Source organism: Sprattus sprattus (assembly GCF_963457725.1).
Source record: "Sprattus sprattus genome assembly, chromosome: 12".
NCBI lineage: Eukaryota > Metazoa > Chordata > Actinopteri > Clupeiformes > Clupeidae > Sprattus > Sprattus sprattus.
The window spans coordinates 20,617,919-20,641,484 of record NC_137910.1 but is presented as its reverse complement, the minus strand read 5'-3'; the positions used below and the strand labels follow the sequence as shown (position 1 = coordinate 20,641,484).

The following is a 23,566-nucleotide window of genomic DNA, read 5'->3' as shown; positions in this document are numbered from 1 at the left end:
CGTGGTAGCAGAGCAGTAATCCTGACACTTACTAACTGAAGAGGCTGAGCTTCTTTTTAAGCATTTCAGCGTTGTTAACCATCCACTGGTGAAGCCAGTGTATACCACATGTCAGCACAGGATACTTTAGACTTTATGCCCTTCTACTGCGTAGATGTTGCCTGCCAGGTCACAAGAATTTCACTGCTCTGATGATGCTAAGGTATTTGGTGCATGTGACAAATAAAACACTTTGACTTTGACTTTAACTTTAACTAGAGTGAGTTCAGACGTTATGCATCTATCTGGTCAAAACACAAACAAACAATGAATCCTTTCTAGAAAATAGCCAAAAACCTTTATTGCACAGCTGTACAAGGTGAACATCTCTCTAAATGCAGCTGTTTAAAAAGATTATTGCTTCAATGAACATCAGTACAAAATGGTTCTTTATTTCAGTGTTGCCCCATAGGATGATATGGGTCTGTGTGTAAAGGGTCACAGAGCCAATGAAATAGGCTAACCTTCACAGTTGTCATTTCTCTTATTCCTCTAAACTTCCATGTAACAGCACCATATAACAATAATATATTTAGGATATGGGCTTATGTACAAATATTATCAGTGAAATATTCATATGATTTAGAAATAAACATAACCACTGTTTGAAAACAGGAAAGATTGTGACAGGCTACGTATATAAAATAAATTTGAACACACAGCAGTTTGAGCGCATGATTCAGTGGCTTGTTGAGAAATGAGACACCATGTACAGTGGTAACTTTCTGAGCTTCAGATGATGGATGGTAATAGGTGTGCTGCTGAGTGTATTTCCACTGGTCTTTTCTCTACCTTCTTTTCGACTTCAGTAGGCCTACCTCCCTTCACTTTCTACACAGCTCACTCCTACGGCATTGTCCGGACACTTGCATGAGCGGCCACCAGGTGTCGCCAAACACAAGTGTGTGCAGCCTCCATTGTTGACTGAGCAGTAATTTTGTCCTGGTGAAAGAGCAACAGTATGCATTAACTTGACAGCTATGCCAACAAGACAAAGAAAAAAGTATATCCTTTTTAACTTAATACCCAGACCATATATGCTTTTTTTCAACAGCATGGTGTTCCACAAAATTGCTTTTAAAACTTGGAAGTCAATTTCAGAAATCATGTGATGTCATGTGATCATCTGAGTCATTCACTTAGGCAAAGCATTTCACTTGGCTGATTTTAAAAGTGAGTCCCAAACACAAATGGCCAGGAAAGGTCTCATCCTTGCTACTCTCTGACAATGTCCTGCCACTAGACCAGATTCTGTGAGGACAGGGTCTGTAACCACTGTCCCTTCAACACTTAAGTAAGTCAAAACTATCCCGGGCACAAAAAAAAACATGGGCCAGAAATGGACTCCTGTGTGGCTACACTAATGTTAGAGTGCTAAAGGGTTTGTTTGACTGACTGCTGGAAGTCACTTGGGATACGACGTACACCAGACTTGCTTTCCCCAACAGCAGCCCCTCACAGTGAGGCTTGAAAGAATTCTAAGAACTGGGTCCTCAGAGTAAAGCCACGGCGTGAGAGGAAAGGGGTTTCCATTACCATCAGTCTTGTGGGCATTTTACACAAACATGTGCTGTTTTTGCATACCGTGTCAGGATTGCATCAACTGTGGGAATGTTACCCGCCACAGAGCCAGTGCGCTGTAGGACGAAGGCCATCTCATGTAAGATAAATAGGGTCAGGAAACACAGGTATTTTACCAGAGGGGCACTGGGCAAGGGCAGCTGTGATCCCGTATAGTCGAGACTTTTTCTGGGGATGGAACTCCTCGACTTCCCTTCCTGTTTGGCGATCCACTGCGATTACAGCATTCCTGTCACAAACACACAAACAGAATGTAAACCTTGGTTTCGCAATTTTTATACAGTTTCAGACATAAACACACCACATCAATCACATTCAAGATGTTGAACGGAAGAAGCAAGACATAGACATTTGTGATGAACACAAGAGGATCAAGGAGGTTGCAGGGTATGTCTAGATTCATTCCAAACACATTTGCTTTGGCTCCAGACCTACTGAGCACGACAACCCAACACCTTCCAAAAAACACAGGCAGATCCCGGGGGAGAGAGAGAGAGAAAGAGAAAGGGAAAAAGAGAGAGGGAGGCCCAGTACCTGCCTTTCACAGACAACCAAACAGCTGAGAAATTGCAAGCAGCTGCCACCATTTATCGCTTGAGCAGGCTCCTTGACCTCCCCCTCTCTGTTCTGGATGGCAAACAAGCCCAGCGCTGAACTACTCTTGAGAAAGCACACGGGAGTCCTCGCACGCCTGCCCCCGCACTCAAAAACATCAAGGCTCCAGGCGAACAGAGGGCCGTTGATGTCTGACACAGAGTCATTTGAACTTTGACCCCTCTCTTTTCCGCCCAAAAACTGACACCTCAACAGATCCCGACTCTGCATGTTGCATGCTGGGCGCAGCAGATCAAGCTGTAACACTTTGGAAAGCGGCCTCTGTAAATCAGGAGAGAGGAACGCCTTTTTTTTGTTTTTTCTTGTCTTGCTCTTGCCCAAAGTCGTTGAAGTTCGAGAAACCTCTGGCAGCTCACCTTGTCCAGTCGGTGTAGTAGAGGTTCTTCCCATACGCTGTGAGGCCAAACGGGTACTGAATGGCCTCTGTCACGCTTCTGCGATCATTCTGTGACGGGTCCATGCACTCCACCTTGTGGGTCCCTGTGCCCAAAAACACACAAAGACACGTCATTACTCTGCTTGCATACTTCAATCTGTTCATGGTTAAACTCTATTTAATGAAGCGCTTTACCCTTTGTGAGATTTTTACGAGCCCAAGAGTATTTATGAGGAGCACACCCTGAGTTCATGATGGGAAGGCTTCTGGTCCGAAAGCGGTGACCTTAGCTTGGTTTGTGTTTGTCTTTCCTAAGAGGCCTAACAGCTGTGATTTTGACATGGTGTTTCACTGTCTCCCGGGGGTGCCCTTTATGTAGTGCCCCACAGAGAGAAAGAAAGAGAGAGAGAGAGAGAGGATCTCACCGGCATCGGCCCAGCAGAGGAGAGAGGTCTGCGGGTCATAGGTCAAGCCGTTGGGCAGGCTCAGGCCTTCCTTGGCCAGCAGCCTTCGGTTGGTGCCATCCATGTGAGCGGCCTCGATCTTAGGGGCCTCCCTGTTCCAGTCACACCAGTAGAGGAATCTGAAAGACACGAGACAAAATATTAGTACTTGGCTTCACAATGAGCCACATTTATCTTCAGAATAGTAATTTGACAGACGTTAATCATATGTATCTATGAAGAGGGACTTGTTAGGTAAGAGTATGGGTATGTTTTAACCCAAAGCTGTAGTTGTCACCAAACCAAGAGACCGATATGTGTATTTTTAACGATTATACGATTGCGCAAAGAGTTTAGCTTACCACTGTGTAAGTCGGACTTTAAACAGCATCCAGGCATTTTATACCCTTTGGAGTGCTGTCCAACATTGTTTCAAATTTCCCAACATCAACATTTTTCCATGCAATATCTTGAGTCATCTGCAGTACAACTTTGGCTTGAGCTCACAAGTGTGCAGAGCAGTGTTTACACTATGATCTGCGGGATGATATGTGTTGTGAAAGCACTTGCTGACCGTTCCACCCTTCTCTGAACAACTCATTTTTTATTATAGGCCTACAACCCCCCGTGTACGGTTAATCCTCCAACATGGCCTGAAACAGAGAGAAGCTGGACGACACACGTACCCCTTCAAAGGATCAACGATGATGGCTCGGGGGTTAACCAGGTCCGTGTCAATGAGCACGCGACGTTGGGTTCCGTCCAGCGAGGCTACCTCGATGCGGTCTTTCATAGAGTCCGTCCAGAACATGGTCCGAGACATGTGGTCTATGGCAATGCCCTCAGGGCTTCCCAGATCTAGTCAGTAAACAACAGACAAACATTTGTTAACAACAACAAAACAAAACAACAAAACATTTTTGCCTCTTGTTTTTCCCAGTGGCACATTTTGTCCTTGCTTTACAGCAACAGCAAGTGAGAATAAATAAGAAGAGGGTTTTCTGTATGAAACGATGGTATTTGTCACCGTTGCTGCGCTGGCACGTTTTGATTCATCACCAACCTGTTGTTATAACGGGGATGGCGTCACCCCCCTGCACGCTGGCCTTGCTGATGGTGGGGGTGGTGATATCCGTCCAGTACACCATCTTCTCCATACAGTCATATGCCACCCCGACCACCACCTTCTCCTATAAGTGGTAGCGGAAAAAAAACTGAAGTTTGCTCAGGTTTCTGTGGTAACCATTGAGCCATCCCCTGGATATTTGGAATTTGGTAGTATGCCACCCCAACCACCACTTTCTCCTACACGTGAAAAACAAACTGTGAAGTTTCTTTACATTTCTGGGATAACAATTTAGCCAACCCCCTGGAGATTTGGAGGTTTCACATGCTGATCACTGCTCTGTTCACGTCTTGAACCCTAGGTAAACAAACGCCAAACCACAAACACAGCACCAAGCGTGAAACTCTCAGATCCTCCTCAGGCATCAATAACACAGAGCGCTCTGTTGAAAAGACTGAGCTTGTTTTCTCATCTCAGTCAGGTCAAACTTATGTTAACTATTAGTGTAAATGTCGACATGTGGCCGTAATGAGGACCAGGCCAACGGAGGATATGAGAAACAATAAGCTGGATGACTGAGTCGCTCTCTCCTGTGCTTGGGAAAGGGAAGCCATGGCCTTACACTGGTGAAACAATCAGATGAGGAACATGCTTGAAAATCCAGTTTTCTTTCTGAATCAAGGCTGAGGCATGAAAGCGAAAAAACTCTTCCATATAAATTAAATGCCTTCAATGTAATAACAGTCGGCCCACGGTTATATGTTCAGAATCAAATGTTTTTGTAAGTATATACCTCAGTAAAATTAAACGGGATCTAAAAACTGAAGACAGGTTTTGCAGTTTAACATTTTTAACATAGAAGAGACAACACTGCCAAGCACTGCCTATTCCCCAGCTTACATTCACAATGTGACTCCAGATGTTGAGATCCCCCCCCCAGCCAGCATGGAAAGCTCAACGTGTATGAAGATATTACTATCCACTCCAATCAGCCCTTCTGTACATTCCAGCAGTGTTATCCCGACCAATTGACTCCCACACTACAGTGCAATAACCTCATTCCTGTCACAACTATCCTGTTCAAACAGTTCAGTCGAGGACATCTTCTCAGAGATCATTCGTGGTCAAATATTTCTCTTTTCCAAAGGTCAGCACAGCAGCCAAGTCATGAGGCCCTCCTAAAACAATGCTGGTCTATGGTAAGGGTTCCGAGTACGAGCCTCCCCAGCTACAATGCAACGGCTCGGACAGCGGGAGTAAACAACGTCTAGAAAAGCACTCGTTTCCAAGTATTTCCTCCAGATGAAATACTGTTTGAGAAAACACATTGTTGAGCAACGTACAAACCCGACATCCCTGGTTGTGTCTCATTCATTCCCAGCAGAACGCCACAGCATCAGTGCACACACTGGATGAAGAAACAGCTTGAGGCCCTCACGAAAAGCCACAAGAGGATGTCATGACTAAATGTCCCTATGTGGTTGAGACAATCTGTGATCTTTTGTTGGTTAGTTTACATGCTTTACATATTTTCTGTCTGAGGAGACAAACACAGGCAAAAGCGCTATGGCATTAGGGCCTCTTAACACGGACATCAGTGTTTTGTTTAAAAGACCTCAGACGGCCTGAGCTGTGGTGACCTGCGCAAGCTCAGGAGCATTGAACTGGGATGTGAGGGTACTAGTCTGATAATGCCCAGCTAGTAGACAGGAGAAACAGCAAGAGGTTGGCGCTTGCAAGACCATCTCTATTCCCAGACTGCAAAATGAAAAGGTTACTTCAGAAGAATTCAGACGTCTCTGTGCTTGAATGGCAATGTACAAACTGGATCAAGTTAATAGCCAATCCCAAACTACTGCCACAAACCAATCTACTAGCATATGAGAAGTGTCTATGCCAGTTGACAGAGGGCCAGTTCTTTTTGGTTTACCCAAGATTCACCAGCCCGGGGCCCTATGTGCTTACTGGGAGGTGTAGCGCTGTCTTCGCCTCGCTCTTCTTCATGCTGTAGCCCTCCAGGGGGACGTACTCGATCCTTCCGCTCTGGGTGAACAGCAGGTTGGTGCCGGCAGGGAGAGGATAGACGTCCGGCCTGGGGGTGGGCCTCACCGGGGGTCCAGTCCCTCCATCACCTGCACAAGTCAGGAGACAACTATAAGCATGTGATGGTAAATCAAGCACAATATTCAGTATAACTTCAAGGCACAGTCTGCGATTGTGACAAAAAGCTGCTAATATTTGAGCTCAACAGCAAATCGGATTACAGCCTTCCCATCTGTGCTCCTGAAGCAACATCTTGATGGGCTGAAACAATGTCTGGCTCAGTGCAAGCCACTTTATTTCCCATTTACAGAGCCAGGACTGTGTACAAACCCCAGAGTTGTTTTGAGCGCACACACACAGAACGGACAGCTAGAGGCCCATGAGGAGTAATTCACTGAATCTGACAAGAAGTGTTTTTGTCTAGAACACCGGACTACACCTTTAATGAATAATCAAAATTATCATCAGCAGTTTAGCCTGCAGGCCACAAAAGAGAAACAGAGCAGTGTAGTGTGAGTGTAGTTATTCCCTTACAGGTTGGAGCATTTCCAGGACCGGTGCGGGTGCCAGAGATTTCAAGGCCGTTGGAGTCCACGCACCAACACTGGCCGATGCTGCCGTGGCACTGCATGGACTCGTAGTTGCCCTCCACATCGCAGGAGGGCACGTACTGCCCCGGAAGGGGGCGAGGGCCTCTCGGGCCTTGCCCAGTGGCGCCGAGGGCACTTTCTCTGTGAGTCTCGCAGCGGGTCTTCTCTCGCTCTGAGGGACACACACACACACACACACACACACACAAAAACACACACACACACAAAACAGGCATAAAAATGAAAACACAAACACTAGCACAAAAACACATGACAAACTTCACATGGTATGGAGAACAGATGAATGCACACACACAAACACAAACACACACACACACACACACGAGTCACACATAAGAATGCAAATACAAACACACATACATGACAAACTTCACATGGCATGGAGAACAGATAAGGGGCATTTCACAGGAAGAGGGGTGGGGGGGTGGGGGTAAGCCAAAAAAACTCCCCATGATCTGGAAAGTTCTTCAGCATTCTGTGAAAATCTGCATAGTTTTTAATCTGAAACAAAGTGCTGTGAGTTCTCCACATCACCTCAGCCGAGATAATCATCTGCTGGTGGCGTGTTCTGTGAGTAAGACAGACCCACAGGGAATACATCTGGAGAGTGTGCTAACCAAAGTCCCCCCTCCTCCTCCTCTCCCTCCTCCACCCCATCCCATTGCACTGCCTCCTCGGGGAGAGACTCTGCAGCCAAATCATTAGAGCACAACAAAAGCCTGAACACACACACACACACACACACACACACACACACACACACACACACACACAAACACACACACACACAGACAGACACACACACACTTCAGCCTTCCCACTCTGGAACATCACAACCACAAGCCAAACCAATGCCACCCTGGCCAGGTTTGTGCCAGCAGACTGTGTAAGGGCTACAGGAGGGGCTGAGATGTTATGGTGTCAGCCAAAACGCGCGGGACAAGAAGACAACAGTGACCTTTAAAGCCACACTGGAAAGATTCCTACATGGCTAGTTATCTCTTGCGTGCACGGCAAGAATGAAGCTGAAGGAAGCCACTTCAAACACTGTAAGAGAGACATCAAATTGTAAGTCTCAACCTGGAGTGTAAGACAAATATGCATTTGGTCATGAATTACTTGAGTGAACTCACTTCGTGCAAAGATAATTAGTTCCAGCAGTGCACGGTGATTCTAATGTTTGAATGCAAGTGACTGGCACGTATAAACTAGCAAGCAACAACCACTAATTCAGAAATATTTCAACATACACAGGTGGTATTGTTGATGCCGATGGCTTTAAAATAAAGAGCATTGGGGATTCATATTGCTTAAAAACCTCCAGTTACTGACTTGTTGTAAGATGATGATGAAAACAGCCTTTAAAGGAATGTCTGTCCTGGCACAGTGTCAGATTGGTTAGAGTGCAGTTACCTCCACTAGTTGCCAAACACTCGTACACAATCGGGGGTCAGATTAACAGGGATTACTTTACAAAGCAGCACAACCTATAGACTGCTGCACCAGTAAGACATCCAAAAATCGATCCTAATCCACCCCATTCACTTAATTGGGGTCGTGGAACAAGGACGCAGGGGAGTGGTAATAGGCTCATGTTGCCCCAGTGATAAATATGTTGTTGAGTTGATGTTATATAATACTGCGAGTCCTGCTTGGGGTCAGGGCGGGAGACCACCTGCGACTGTTGACAAAGCAGCGCTGCAATAAGACAATATTTGTAATGGAAGAGGCATGCAAACCACACTGTCACCTAGGACGTATAAATTCCCTCCTTGTGATCCAACATTCCTGGACACAAAGACATGTTCCAGCTGGCACCGAGCAGCGTTTAGCTAAGAACTGCAATCCAGAAAGGGCCGGAATGATTTTTTTTGGCTCAAATTAATCTAACAGGAAAATAAACAAAGGCACACTGAAAATAAACGGTACCAGCACATTACCAATACGTGACACATGGTAGCTTGCTTCCCCACTAGCGGATAATTTCATAGTACTGTTTTGACCCATTATCTTACCTATTCAAATAGAATGATACAGAAACAAAATATTAGAAATGGGTACATATATTCTTGATCTAAGGAATGGAGGCAGAGTTTAACATGATGGTGATGTGCGCTGGTAAGATATTCAGACTACTGTACCGGAGGAACAGTAGAAGCCGTCACCGTAGAAACCCGGTCTACATTGGCAGGAGAAGGATCCATCAGTATTGAAACACTGGGCATCTGGGTGGCACCTGCCTGGCTGGCATTCATCAATATCTATGATAAAGAAAGAAAGAGAGAGGGGGGAGGGGAGAGAACGAGAAAGAAAGACAGAGAGAGGGAGAAAAAAAGAGAGATAAAACGTTAGAGTAGTCAGCCATCAGCTTGACAACATAATGTCTTCATGTAGCCTATATGTTGCCAGGAGCTTCTGTAGGCCTGTTCTAATGTGTAGGTCTTGTGCAGGCCATATGTGGATGAGTGAACGGAGCTCCTGGGGCTCCTTACTGTTCCTCCTGCAGCTGGTGTATGACCACGAGCTGGAGGCCATACAAGGCCAGAGAGAGAGTGAAAGAGAGAGAGAGAGAGAGAAAGGGGTGTGTGTGTGAGTGGGTGACAGGGAGAGAAAGAAGGAGATAGTGTGTGTGGGTGAGGGAGAGAGACAGTGTGTGTGTGTGTGTGTTTGTAAAAGAGAGAGAGAGAGAAAGAGTGAGAGAGAGAGAGAGTGTGTGTGTGTATGTGCGTGAGAGAGACAGTGTGTGTGAGAGAGAGAGAGAGAGTGTGTGTGTGTGTGTGTGAGAGAGACAGTGTGTGTGTGTGTGAGCGAGAGAGAGAGAGAGAGAGATAGTGAGAGAGCAGGAAAATCACATCTGTGAATCATCTCTGCTTTCTCCGAGCTCAACCATCTACACACATTCCTGTCTGGGGGCTACACTGTTTCATGATCCGACTCACATATTTCAATGCTGTATTCCTGACAGCCAGACGCTGTCATGGCTGAGCATGAGAGTGAGAAGTAGAGGCCAGACAGAGCTTTTTTAAAGTACATAAATGGCACAATACTAATTATTATCTTCAAGGAAAACATGTGAAAAACAACATTTGTTTTTTTGTGTTTGTTTGTGCATTCTTATGATGTGTGTGTGTGTGTGTGTGTGTGTGTGTGTGTGTGTGTGTGTGTGTGTGTGTGTGTGTCTGTGTGTGTGTGTGTGTGTCTGTGTGTGTGTGTGTGTGTGTGTTTGAGTGCATTCATCTGTTCTTCATGCCATGTGAAGTTTGTCATGTGTGTTTGTGTTTCCAACTGTCTACCTCTTGTGTGGAAATGAAAGACACTTTCACTGTGCCTGAAAATTTAAGAGAATATCTGGAAAGAATAAACCTGTCTACTATATTTTTCCTTGAAGGTAATGCTGCCTATTGCATCTTAAAAGTTGAAAACACCATATAGCTTATCTCTCCAACCTAAGTGGTACTGAAACTAACACACACGTTAGAGACTATTTTATACCAAAAAAACTAGGGCTCTCTGGGGGGTGAAGTCTGAAGAAGGGCGCTAGCAAAAATGTTATGTTTCTCATGAATCACGCTTTATTTGGATGGTCCCCTATAAACTATCCACAGATGCTCGGATAATAAACAAACTGTCTGTTGAAACTCTGTTAACTACAATTCATGTAGTTACAGTATATTAGGGTTTGCAATTGGGTTTGTTCAGTGAACAATTACAAAGAATTTTCACCAAACCATCTGTAAAGTCTCTAGGCAGACTATCCAAATAAAGAGTTCCTATACTTTATCATTTATAAGTGCACAACAGTGTGCGGACTGACTCCAGTACAAACTTCACATCACTTTCTCCAGCACTTGTGTGTGTGTGTGGGGGAGGGGGGGTTTGGGATGTTTGGGATGTGTGCGCTCTCTTTGCCACCCTACCCTGACAGGAGCGGCCGTCACCCACGTAGCCTGGCAGACAGGAGCAGACGTAGGCCGAGCCCCCGGTGTAACTGCAGCGTGCCCTCTCCGGGATGTCACAGTCATGGCTGCCGGCCTGGCAGTGGTCCACTGGGCGGTCCCCCTCTGGCACAATCAAGCAAACACGATCAGCTCATCGTACTATGTGGCCTTACTGGTGGGACGTTTTGGGCAAAGAGCTCAAATAGGCTGAAATGGGCTACATCCTGAGGCTAATTAAGGCAGGAACTTACGGTGCTTTTGTCTGATGTGGAACAGAAGCATAGTCTGGTGAGCTTTTTGCAAAGATGATATTTTACATCCAAATATGTCACATGAAATCATTTACGACTAATTTGCATTTTGTAAACATGTATGTGGTCTATCTCACTCTCTCTCTCTCCTTCACTCTCTCACTTTCACACACACACACTCACACACACACACACACACACACACACACACACACACACACACACACACACACACACACACACACACACACACACACTCTAACTAGCATAATATGAGACACATACCGACACAGGTCTGCCCATCACTGGCAAACTGGTAGCCATCAACACATTCACAGCGGAAAGTTCCGGGCTGGTTGTTACAGACGGCATGAGTGCTGCAGACCTGTTGGGTTTCTCTGCATTCATCAATGTCTGAAGGAAAGAATAGAGTTGTGTAAACAACCTCTCAAATCTCACTTCCTCTGACAGTGATCATTCAGGAGCATCCCTCGGTATCTGCTCTTTCAAAGTAAAGTGCACTGTGGCGGTTATCTGTTAAAATCCAACTTCCTACACAAGCCCATTCCCAGGAATCACAAGAGGGGATAGCATCAGGTTTAGTAATCACAGATGTTTTTGAGATAAAATCTGCCCCATGTCCAACATCCTATTTTTTTCTTCTTTCCTCTCACTTGGGAACAGTTGGAAAAACCCTGGAGCTAACTAGCACAGGCTTTAAGTGTGCAGGACACACAGGAGGAAATGGCAGGCGCATTTAATACTTAAATGTTTGGTCCACAGTTGCCTATTAAATGAAGGGTCTTGAACAGTACCCTGTTTACAATGAGTGTAACCGAAGCATAATGTTTGATGTGAGTGAAGTTCCCCAGGAAGGAAGGAAAGAAGGCGATAACTAGGAATCTTCCCTGAGAAAACTACATGTGGGTCACCAAAGGAGAGAGATTTCATCAATTAAAGGGGTGAGGGAAACTGAGGCAGATTATAATCTTCAAAGTTCTACAACACACTGGCCTTGTGGTGACATTAGACACCAAAAACACAGCCTACTTTCGGCCCATAAAAAGCCATAATGTTATTAATCCAAAACATGATCACCCAGAAGTTGAAAATAGTTTAGATACGGTACCATAACAGATGCGCCCATCCCCGGTGAAGCCTGTAGAGCACTCGCATGTGAACTGGGTTCCTTCTCCAGCGTGGCACATGGCGTTCGTGTCACATCCATGTCTTCCGGTGAAGCAGGCATTCTCTTCACCGCCCCCACCTTACAGTGTATAAAAAAAAGCCACAGCCTCGTCACTAAAAAGTCGTCAGCGAAACAGCAGATGTAGACACATTATGATCGTAAAATCATTCGTGGAGCTCACCGTTCATGTCCCCGATCTTGTTGCTCATGGCGTACCGCATCAACTGCTGTTGGGGGTCGTACAAGACAAACACCTGTTCCACTCGCAGCATCTGGGTTTGGGGCACCTTCCTGGAGGCCTCGGCATGGGCGCAGCTCTGGTAGGTGATGGTCTCCCTCCACTGGTATTTCCTGGTCTGCGTGGTACCATCCTCCAAGCTGACCACGTACTCACGCGTGGAGGAGGACGTTACAACTGATATCCCATTAAACAGAGGACGATTAGGAATTCACCTCAGGCTAAATATGAATTGACTTATTTTCAACAAAACTGCAGTCAGCTTGATATTCATGTATAGCACAACAAGCTAAAAAGGTGTTCTACTGTATAGAGGTTTGAATGGGAACAGAATCATATAAGCAAGGGATATCTTTTCTGGGCAGGTTTCCTCAGCAGTTCTGCTTCTTGTAAAAACGCTACTTTGGCAAATTTGCCTCAGCATTTGACAAACCAGAGTGTCCCTTACTGTTGTTGGAGTACTGGTAGATCTCTGAGTAAGGGTCGATTTGCACGGTTGCCCCCTGTGGCAACTCTGGAACTCTGCCCTCAAGCTGGGTGTCAACCACCAGATGGTCATGCTGGTCAATGCCTTTGAACTCCTGAGTGATGGTCAACTTCTCGCCGCCCTCCAGGAACGTGACCTCGGCCTTACGTGTGAACTCTCCACCTGGGTGCAAACGGGAAAGCTCAGAAACAAACGTCTAGATTTGCTCTGATCTAAACCCTCACCAGAAGCTCAATTTCTCTCCTCGTGTCCACACAAATGTGTCATAAAACACGAAAAAAAAAATCATTTTTTTGGGAGAAAATTGTTTATTCAATAAGTGTTTGGTTGTTCATATTAGGTTCTTTGGTTGATTTGAGCAAGAACAAAGGTATGAGCACAGCAACAGACACCATTTACAAAGGCTTGCTCTTTTTACCACTGGGCTGCTTATGATGTTTTCGACCGACATGTATTTCACATCTCCTTCGCTCATTTTTCAGATGCCTCCTACTAACTGATCTCTGCGAATGGGACATTCTAAACTCATAATGCACATGCATTGCATCCAAATGATGTCTTGTCTATGTGGAATAACTACTGCTATCCATATATCCCCTACAGGAAGTATTCCCTGGCTTACCAAGAATGCTGAAGTAATTGTCGGAGCCATTGTCCCTGTCGGCAGACGTTTGTATTGTCTAGGGTGGCACCAAACATCTACCGACAGTTCCATTTGGGCAGTGCCTTTAGTGCCCTCCACAAAGCCCTACACTAAGTATTTCCTGTCTTACCGACAATGTTGAAGCCGTTGATGTAGCCAGGCTGTTCCAGGGCAAAGGCCCAGCCAATCACGCCTCCGATGCCTGCAAGAGGCTGTAGGGAGATGCCCACACTCAGGGGGATGGCACTGACTGCCACGTAGGCCCGTCCGTCATTGGACACCACGTACGAGTGCAGGTCGTTGCTGGCAAATTCCACAGGATGGGGCGTGCTGCCCACGTACACCCTGCCGTGCAGTTTCCCATTCATCCGCTGAGGTTTTCCTGTGGGATAAGACAAAGATAACAAAGCATAACATAACAAACAATTCATGTACTGAACATCACAAACCTCGAAAGCTTACTTTGAGCGCTTTGCAGTATTACGTGACTGGTCGAATTGAGGTCAGATGGACGTTTATGTTTGACCAACCTTCAGACACACACTGCTTGCCGTTGCCGTAGTAGCCGGGCCTGCAATGGCAGCAGTAGCCGCTGGCGTAGTCCTTGCAGTCACCGAAGGGCGAGCACTTCTGTCTGTTGCTGTCACACGTGTCCGAGTTGTAGGGAAACACTACCAGACATTCACAAGACACAGGGATTCTTAGGTCACAACAAAGCCCTCAGATTTGAACTCAGTTGGTCCCTTTGTGTGTCATGTCATGTTTCATGTCATTCATTGTCAAGAGACTAAATCAATCAGTTCAATATGAATCAATAAAAGTGTGTGTATGTGTATCAGAGCTCTGGGTCCCTTAAATATGGTGTTCTGTTTTTCGAGCCTGCGTCTCCATTCCTTCCTGTTTAACACTCATCGCTGGAGAGTCTACACACCACTTTAGAAAAGCCTGCCAAAGCATTGAGAGTAATTAACAGTGATGAGTTGTTCATCAGGACTCACCATTGACCTGAATATCACTTTCCAGATCGGAGAGGTCATCTGTCTGCTGCTGGGGTTGGTACTGGACAGGGTGGATGGGCAGGGGCCGGCCAGGGCTGTGGTAGAGATCGACCTGCTCCTCCTCCACCGCGACGGGGTTGTACGTGGGATACTCCACCGCCTGCTGCTGGTGCCTGGTGTAGATGGAGACGGCATCTGCCGTGTCTTCTGGTGGCAGGTCGGTCACTTCCCCTGGGGCCACGTGTGTGAAGTAGGGGTGCGTTCCGATCTCGTACACCCAGACGCCGCGCTTCCCGGAGTTTGTCTTCCTGGTGGATGCAAAGAACAACTTCCAAAGTTTGGACAAAAAAGCAGCCAAGAGCAGTTAAGGGAAGTGACTTAGTTTGGTTAACTGAGATCAGTGCTGGTGGTTTTTCTACAGTTCAGTGTCAATTGACTATTAACAATATAATTGTATATTTATATATATATATATATTATATAATGTATTATATGTCATTTGTTATTATTATTATAAAGAAAACTGTTATACATTTTTATTTTGCTGATGAAAGTCTTGAAATAAGCTGAAGCTCCATAGAAATCCCCCAGCACTCTCTAAAAAGGTGTCATGGCCCATAATCTTCCTGTGTATACTGTCTGGCTTTGAGTGCTAAAAATATCATCTCCATTCTTGGCAATAACAATGTCTTCCACACTCACTCTGGAAGTGCCTGTACAGAGGCCTCGTCGTCCTCAGTGGCACGATAATATGGCCCTTGTCTCGGCCAGAATGAAGATCCAGTCTTCCCCTTACTGAAGCCGGCATGCATCACTGAGCTCCTGCCCTCTGAGAGGGTGGAGACGTACTGCAGGCCATCTCTTGGGTACAGCAAGATGGCGTAGGAGGCGGACTCCACCGATGCAATCACAAGCTGGAAAGTGTTCCTCTACATATTGGGGAGGGGAGAAATCATGATGCATTAATGAGGCTTTCATCGTTAGGCATCATCATCATCATGCATTCATAAGGCTTTCATCGTTCGGCATCATCATCATCATGCATTCATAAGGCTTTCATCGTTAGGCATCATCATCATCATCATGCATCAATAAGGCTTTCATCGTTAAGCATCATCATCATCATCATGCATTCATAAGGCTTTCATCGTTCGGCATCATCATCATCATCATGCATTCATAAGACTTTCAACGTTAGGCATCATCATGCGTTCATAAGACTTTCATCGTTCGGCATCATCATGCACTCATAAGCCGATTATGAAATACACCTCACCCTGCTCTGTGGACCATCTCCTCGGGTCTCGGGAACCCGTGCTGCCACATCCACCCATGTGACGATGAGCGAGTGCGTGGGGGTCACCTCGTCGTCCTCTGGGAAAGCCCTGCTCACGTGGTCTCCCGCTTGCTGCAGTGTGGACGGGCTCAAGTCCTGGCGGAAGAACACCTTGCCCACCCCGTCGCTGGTGTCCAGGTCTCCCTGCAGGGCTAAGATCATGCCAAAACTGGCTGGCATCTTGCCCAGGTACTCAGCCTCTTTTGCTGGCTTGCTTGTGGCGATGAATCCATTGGTGTTCACCTGAAAGGGGTCATGTAATGCAATCTGTCAGAGTTGTTTAGGAAAATATCAGGCTAAGACTAGGTATACATCACTAAGGGTGCAGTTGTCACAAGTTGAGTTGATGGCTTCTTTTTCAAAGTATATTTGCATAATACGATGTGTGGAACTGCACAGTATTAACTGATTCTGACATTTCTGAACTTCTCAGGCCCTGGGCTCTGTAAAGTGCCTTGAGACAATGTAATTGTTTTTTGCGCTCTATAAATAAAATTGAATTGAATTTAATTGAACAAACTCGTAAATAGGAGAACAATCCTAGACATCACGCAATGCTAGACAGGTTAAGAGGCAAGGCCATGTCTACATGTAAGATGGACAGAGACAATCAAACGAGATGTATGAGGTAATGCCCCTCCCCGACAGTTTTTTCCTGGCAAAAGCAAAAACAGTTCTATTCCTGGCCGGAGCTTCCTGTTTCTCCTGTAGATTGGTGAAATATAGACACATCATCCGGGCCACTTCCTGTGAATAGCTGAATGAAAGAAGAATCCTCTGTCTTGTATTCTCCCTTCAAAGGGTTGTCCATGAGAGGGACATGACATTCAGCAGACGCAGAGAACAGCTTTAAACAAAATACTCATAGGGGTATCTTAATGGACTTGGGGAATAAACTCTTCCTTTAGAATCCAACTGTTTTACTTTGTTCTTGCTTCTCCATCTTTCATGTCTCGTCCAAAAAGCATTAATTTTGCCCCGCAGGCCACAGACAGTCTGACAGGTGTTGATTTTACAGGTTCAGGCGCATTCCCCCTAGCACAATTCAGTGACAAAATATGTTTGATGAATCAGCTCAGCTGGGCTTTGCCTGTGGACCAGAGTCTCTCTGGCTACATACAGTTTGTTAGAAACACGAACAAGAATTACATTTTCTGATTGAAAACTGTGATTGAATGTTGCTGTTTGTGGCAGTCTGACAGTTACGCGCCCCAAGGTGGTGCCCTCATCTCCAACATGCCAAGCGTGTGCATAATTGGTAGTGTAATAGTGCCCCTTTCTCACACTTCAAATATGTTGCAGGGTGTTCTAGGGGTAACATTAAATGGCTCAAATTCAATTTTTGAGTTGTCTGCTCGAAGACACTGAAAACATTATGAAAATGTAGCAAGTATATCAGTACTAGATGTATTACAGCTAGTACTAAATAGGTCCTTACATTGCAAATGTTCACACTAGCGTAATACCGTGCACAAATGCAATTAAGCAATGATTTTTCATTACTGGCATAAATTGGGTTAGAAGAACAAAAAATGTTGAAATGCTGAAATGTTCATGTATGCATTCATTCATTAATGAATTAAACAACCACAGACACACACACACACACAAACCACTTTACTCATTACATAGTTGAATTCACACAGCTGGTGCGCGTGATGTCATATGAATAATGTGTTGATACGCTTCTGACCGCAAAGAATAACAGCCAAGTTCTTCTTATTGGAAATACAGGAAAACATAGGAAATACAGAAACCACAGTTAGTCTTTCTCTGTATGTTATCAGGAACACAATAAGATGAAGGATAAAGCATTTCTTTTTTGGAAAAAAATCATTGTAAAGCCATTTGTTTGTTTAGCACAATGACTAGTAAACACACTAAATAAACTGTCAAGGCCACTTCTCCCATGTTAAATCCATTAAGCAAACTGCAATGTCTGGAGCTGACATGCACAAGGTCATAAAACAAAAAAAAGATTTAACATATGCAACAATAAGATGTTTAGAAGTCACTGCACAGACAAAAACACATTTGCCTGGAGATGAAGGGAGCGAGGAGTGTTTAGTTTTAGTGATAACACCAAAGGCAGCTCATGATATTCTTTAGCTGTATCAGTTAAAAGACTGAACTCTGTGGAGGCGAGGGGCCGTCCGCATTCAGAAACATTTCACATAATTGCACTGGGGCCCCTGAAACCTCTGGACGGGCCCCACCATCCCGTACGCCACATTGATTACATCACAATATAAACCAGGTGGAAAAGAAAAGCGAGTGTGAATGTGTGTGTGTGTGTGTGTGTGTGTGTGTGTGTGTGTGTGTGTGTGTGTGTGTGAGAGAGAGAGACATTGAGGTAAATAAGACATTGAAGAGGATCATGCAAGAACCAAATTCCTCTGCAGCATGTTAAACCAGCCATCTGGGTTTCTGATTAGGGGAACAGACAAAGTGCCATGCTGTAAAAGTCATTCCACAGGTGGTTCAGGTGCTGTGAAGTGTGAATGTGTGTGTGAGAGTGCGTGGGTGCTGGCGTGCGTGTGTGTGTGTGTGTGTATGTGTGTGTGTGTGTAAGGGGGTGGCTGCACATCCTCTGTAGCTGTGCAGACCCATAGACCGGCAAACTGAATTTTGTTAAATGTAGAGACTCTTAAACTGTAGTGAACCTTAAGTGAAACCATTGGTCCAGTAAGACATCTTTGTTAGGACTTTGACCACTAGGTCAGTACAAATGTGATAACCTAAAGATTAAAATGCAAAGGCCCTCTAATTCATGAAGACATCCCGACATGCATATTCCATAGGAAACAATACTGTAGAGCAGGGGTCTTCAACGTTTTTCAGGCCAGGGACCCCCAAACTGATGGCGAGATGAGCAGGGACCCCCTACTATATAAATTGCATAACATTTTGTTTGTAATACTGGGCCTAGTGCCAAATAAACATGGCTACCCTGTTATTGTTTATTCAATACTAAGCTATTCAAATAATACAAAGGTTAACATATTCATTAACATTTTTATTTTTTAACATTGAATTTAACCTAACATTTTTTAACATTGAATTTAATTTAACATTTTTTAACATTTAATTTAATTTAACATTTAACCACATGAAAGGTACAGGGTGGCCATGCCACTGCCATTTATAAACATACATCTTGCAAACAACTCTGAGCTATCAATTAATAACAACTTATTAAAATAATTCACAGATATATGTTTTTATTTCATCATACATAAAAAAGGGACAGTGAATCCTCAAGCATCTGTCAATGGCACACATCCTCCCACATTAGTGAGATGTATCTTCTTTTCAATAACTCCTGACTGACACGATCCAACGGATGAACGAGGAGGAGTCTGGCGCATGGAGTTGTGTTGACAACATAGATGTTATAGTGAGATTGGTTTGTTGACCTGTCAATCACACCGCTAGCAAGTTGTTAAGATTGTAGGTAGTAGCATCCTAACATTAGGTAGGGGGCTCATACACCTCGCAAATCCTCTCAGACTTATTTTTCAGTTACAATTAACGTTTTTTGACCTTGTACAGTGTCTATTTCTCTTTATTTATTTTTTAAAAATCTAAGCAAAAAAATGTCAAACTAACAATTTATAGGTACAAACAAGACCAGCTATGGCGTTTGGTCCGCCATCTTTTATTTTTGATCTTCAAGCTCTTTAGACTTGGGCAGAAACGCGATCTGATTGGCTAGTGCCTGTGCTGTCGTATTTGCATGAAAGGTGTTGTGAGTGAACCGGTGCCCAGCTTGAGAGAGCTCCTGTGGGTAGCTGAATGTGTCGATTTGACTGAAAGATAACGTCTTCTCGATCAATTTATACGTTCACTACAATATGTTGGATTCATGTTAATGTAAACTTAAAGGGCATAAATACAATTCTGATTCGGAAGACATTTAAATTTGTGGGGGAAAAAAATGGTTGAATTTTTTTTTTTTTTTTTTTTTTTTTTTTTAAATATTAAAAATAATTTGTCTTATCAACCAAAGATTTCGCGACCCCCCTGCAGTACCTCCGCGGACCCCCTGGGGGTCGCGGACCCCCTGTTGAAGACCCCTGCTGTAGAGGGAAAAGACACCCACTGAAGACACAAGAAAGGAGACAAGACAAGAAAGGAGACAAGGATGGATGATGATAAGAAGGAGCGGGGAATAGCACGTTTGAAACAGGTAACTGTTGCGCAATGATTACAAATGTAATGCAACACGAGCGTGATGGCAGCGAGCAATTAAGCGCAGCGAAATCTCTAGTTTGCGCACCCAAAATGCACCCTAAAGCATTCTGGTCTTCCGCATATAAGTGGGAAAGTGTTGACATGCTGTAAAGAACTATAAACTACAATTAATAAAACAATCTTGGAAAACACCAACTTACGTAGATCTTGTTGAACTTTCCATCGTAGAACATCAATGGTTGATCCAGTGCAAATTCGCGCGTTTGATCATTCCCTGAATCTAGCAATTCATCTCCTGCGCTGGGGCCGTAAGGGAACATCTCTAGTCGGCTAATACTTAGAGCAGATATTAAGAAATCCAGCAGCGTAAGCCAAGTTAGCCAGCTATGCCCATGACAACCCATCTTCAGACCAACGCAAGTGTTCTCCAATACCAGATAATGTTAATTAATATCAGGTAATGTAACTTATTGGGAGCCCGTTTCACGACTTGAGTCGCCCCGGTGCAGGGCTATGGTAAAGCGCAGACACAACTTTGACGAAGTTGTCAGGGGTGTAGAACTGCGAGGGCGGAGTTGGACTGGGCGGAGAAATGCGAACACAAACTACAATCCTCTCTTGCATTGATCACCGTGTAGTAATTCCAACCCAAAATATTTGTTTTATAGAAACAATAAATATCTTAACGAAGGACAGGTCTGCATCGTCGTCAGATATATATTGAATATGGTATGAAAGAACCTCAGCAGGGCGAAATATGGTAGATAGGCTGCCTTCAGTATTCCTGCCGGAATGAGTCAAGTCAAAGCAAGCCATCGCTTAAGACTGTGTAGGTATATCTAAGACATATACCTGCTATTTTGTTTGTGACAGGAAACAGGAGTTCCACCTTGGCTTCCCCTGTGCAACTTCACAATGCTCCAATGGATATACCAGATGTGCCAGATGTGTCTCGCGCACTCAACGGCATTCGCTCTGCGTAGTGTTCTTCACAATAAACTAATAGAGCGATTTAAAGGACGAGCAGATTACGCACGTTCTCACGGTCACCCATTCACACGATAACCTATGCATTCTTGCTTGCGTGTCAGTACTGGATTTTGAAAGGAAACGCTTAGCCTCCTGACCCACGGCTTGGTTGTCTCCCCCTACCATGGCTCAGTGCACCGAAATGGGCCAAAGTGAGCCGCTATCATGCCCGTTACCCTGTCCGGGTCTGACGTGGATATTTTGCTTTATGCATCTATTTGGACCTATTCAAGCATTAGAACATGTAATGCATAATTCGGGTCAATCCAAGCAGCATAAAGCCGACAGGCTCCACCAAGTCTTTCAAAGAGCCACTATTAAACAAACACTGGTGTTGTCCTTGTGTCTGGGGACCTGGATGCGCTCCAAAAAGTCATCAGAGCATGACCTGAATTTCTGGCACACTCAGTACCATATTTCATAAACTGAGGACAATATCGGGCCATTGCACACCTAATTGGAAAGCGGTTTCTAGAAAGACAGTCATTTTGAGGGTAGTAGATAAAGTCTATTTTTAAATAGTTTCAGCTGCTTCATATTTTCTGCGTGTAGGCTACATATCGGTCTGTAGCCTACTGATTATTGTAGGTCATTTAGTCAAAAGGTTTTAAGATTGCGCCATCTTGTGGCAGGAAATCCTAACAAACACTAACAAGCCAAAAGTGTAACATGCAATGTTAGAAGATTTTTTTTTTGTATTAGTTCTTCTAAGTAAAATCCGCCGTTCCTCAAAGAAAACGTTGTTATAATTGGGTTTATTAGAATGGCTGTTATATCTTTTTTCTTAATATCTGATCAAAATCAAATCTCAATGCGGACACACATTCCCACAGGCTTCTGTGATTAGGATCATTTAACAGCCAGGACCGCATTACAGTGGCTAGATCACTCCAGACAGCAGTGGTTTCATTGAACAGCCTGGAAAACATCTCCATGTCCATGATAGCCTGAGGCAAATAGAAACTCAAATTCTGTTAGTGACCTTCCAGGATATTAGTCAAATTTAGGCAAAAGTGATAGGACAGAAATGGGAATGGGTGGAGCAGAGATTTATTTGAAGAAATCTGGCTAATGCTAGCTTTGCACATACATTAGCATTTTAAAGTGTAGGCACCCCGGTCAGAATTGATGTTACTGTGAAGAGCTAAGCGAGTAAAAGATGACTTTTCCTTGAAAAAAGGCTTCTGTGAGCTCCTTGGGCCGTCTTGCGTCTACTGCTCTTATGGGGTATATATCCTTAGATTTTCGAGGACGTTTAGGTCGGGGGAATGTGAGGGCCACAGCAAAATCTTTAGGTCGTCCATTGTGGATTTTGAAATGTGTTGAGGAACACAGTTATGTTGTTAAAGCCATCCTCTTTTCATATATATATATATTTTTTTAAACAGACAGTGTGATGTTTGCTACCAGAAATAGCTGTCCTTTAATGGAATTGATTCTTCTCGCTACCAGTGTGTTCCTCATACCATATGCTGCGAAACAAGGCCCAAGCACAATCGATCCACCCATGTGCTAAACAGTTGTTCTTTTCATTAAATTCTGAACCCTATTTTCTCTAAACATGTACCATTGCTCATTGTAGCTAGAAAGTTTTATCTGAAATTCCATCAGTCCACAGAACTTGTTTCCAAAAGGTACCAGGCTTGTGTAGATTTTCCTTTGTAACCTTCTGATGATGAATTTTGTGGGGTGGGTTTGGGAAAGGTTCTCTTCTGTGAAGGTCGTATTTGTGCTTGTGTTGCTGCACAGTAGAACAGTGCATCAATACTCCTCTACTAGTCTGCTAAATCTTCCTTAAGGTCTTTTGCAATCAAATGGGGCTCTGATTTGCCTTTCTAACAATCCTACGAGTTGTCCTCTCTAAAACTTTTCCTGGACTTCCTGACCTCAACTTGACTTCCACCGTTCTAATACGAACTGAACAAACCACTCCCTCAAAAATGCTTTGCGATCGTTTCACAACCTTCTCCTGCTTTGAGGACACGAATGATTTTAATTTTTTTAAGAATGCTAGGCAGCTCCTTAGATGAGACCATGGCTGCTGGGCCAGGGGTGCCGCAGCTTTTTTATTCCCTGATTAGTACATTTAATGTAATTCAATATGGAATTTACCAGCTGCAGTTCACTTATACTGCCAACAAATAAATTGAGCGAATATGCATGGTTTCCAACGACAACTATTCCTAAATGCATGGATTATAGGAATGAGTCAACAGTAATCCCACCAAGAACTTTAATGAAGGGCCTATGTGCAGTGGGGCTTGATGTAAACTGCCTTTGGCTAGTGATGTATTTAGAGAGGATAACTGTGAGAGTGGTCCTTAGGTAATCAGCTTTCTTGTCAACATCTGACCTTGAGGGCGTGGTTGATCGATTAGACCTCCGGGAAACCCCTTTGGCGAACATCTCAGAGATCTGTGATGTCACTGAGACCTGACTTATGCCCCTGGTGCTCCGGCCATGGGGCTATACTTCAGCCCACTGGCCTG

The 23,566-nt window shown here is 44.4% G+C and overlaps 1 protein-coding gene across 1 annotated transcript; it reads right to left on the bottom strand.

Annotated features, from left to right (window-relative positions):
- Positions 1–363: 363 nt before the first annotated feature.
- On the bottom strand, positions 364–20,552 carry nid1a (nidogen 1a). The gene is made up of 20 exons (XM_080848785.1): positions 20,249–20,552; positions 15,795–16,097; positions 15,221–15,447; positions 14,519–14,826; positions 14,051–14,191; positions 13,651–13,902; positions 12,839–13,039; positions 12,334–12,567; positions 12,093–12,230; positions 11,249–11,377; positions 10,692–10,835; positions 8,916–9,035; positions 6,698–6,925; positions 6,086–6,252; positions 4,118–4,244; positions 3,741–3,912; positions 3,037–3,194; positions 2,592–2,715; positions 1,737–1,849; positions 364–981 (listed from the first exon to the last, which is right to left on the bottom strand). Exons 1-20 carry the CDS (start codon positions 20,450–20,452, stop codon positions 854–856), a joined length of 3,618 nt encoding a protein of 1,205 aa, XP_080704911.1. The 5' UTR covers positions 20,453–20,552; the 3' UTR covers positions 364–853.
- Between the last annotated feature and the right edge of the window lie 3,014 nt (positions 20,553–23,566).

Coding starts and splice junctions, on each gene's coding strand:
- nid1a (XM_080848785.1), bottom strand. CDS start 20,452: ATGGGTTGTCATGGGCATAGCTGGCTAACTTGGCTTACGCTGCTGGAT. Junction 16,098..20,248: donor GAAAGTTCAACAAGATCTAC/GTAAGTTGGTGT, acceptor GACCCCTTTCAG/GTGAACACCAATGGATTCAT. Junction 13,903..14,050: donor CAAGCAGTGTGTGTCTGAAG/GTTGGTCAAACA, acceptor CTTATCCCACAG/GAAAACCTCAGCGGATGAAT.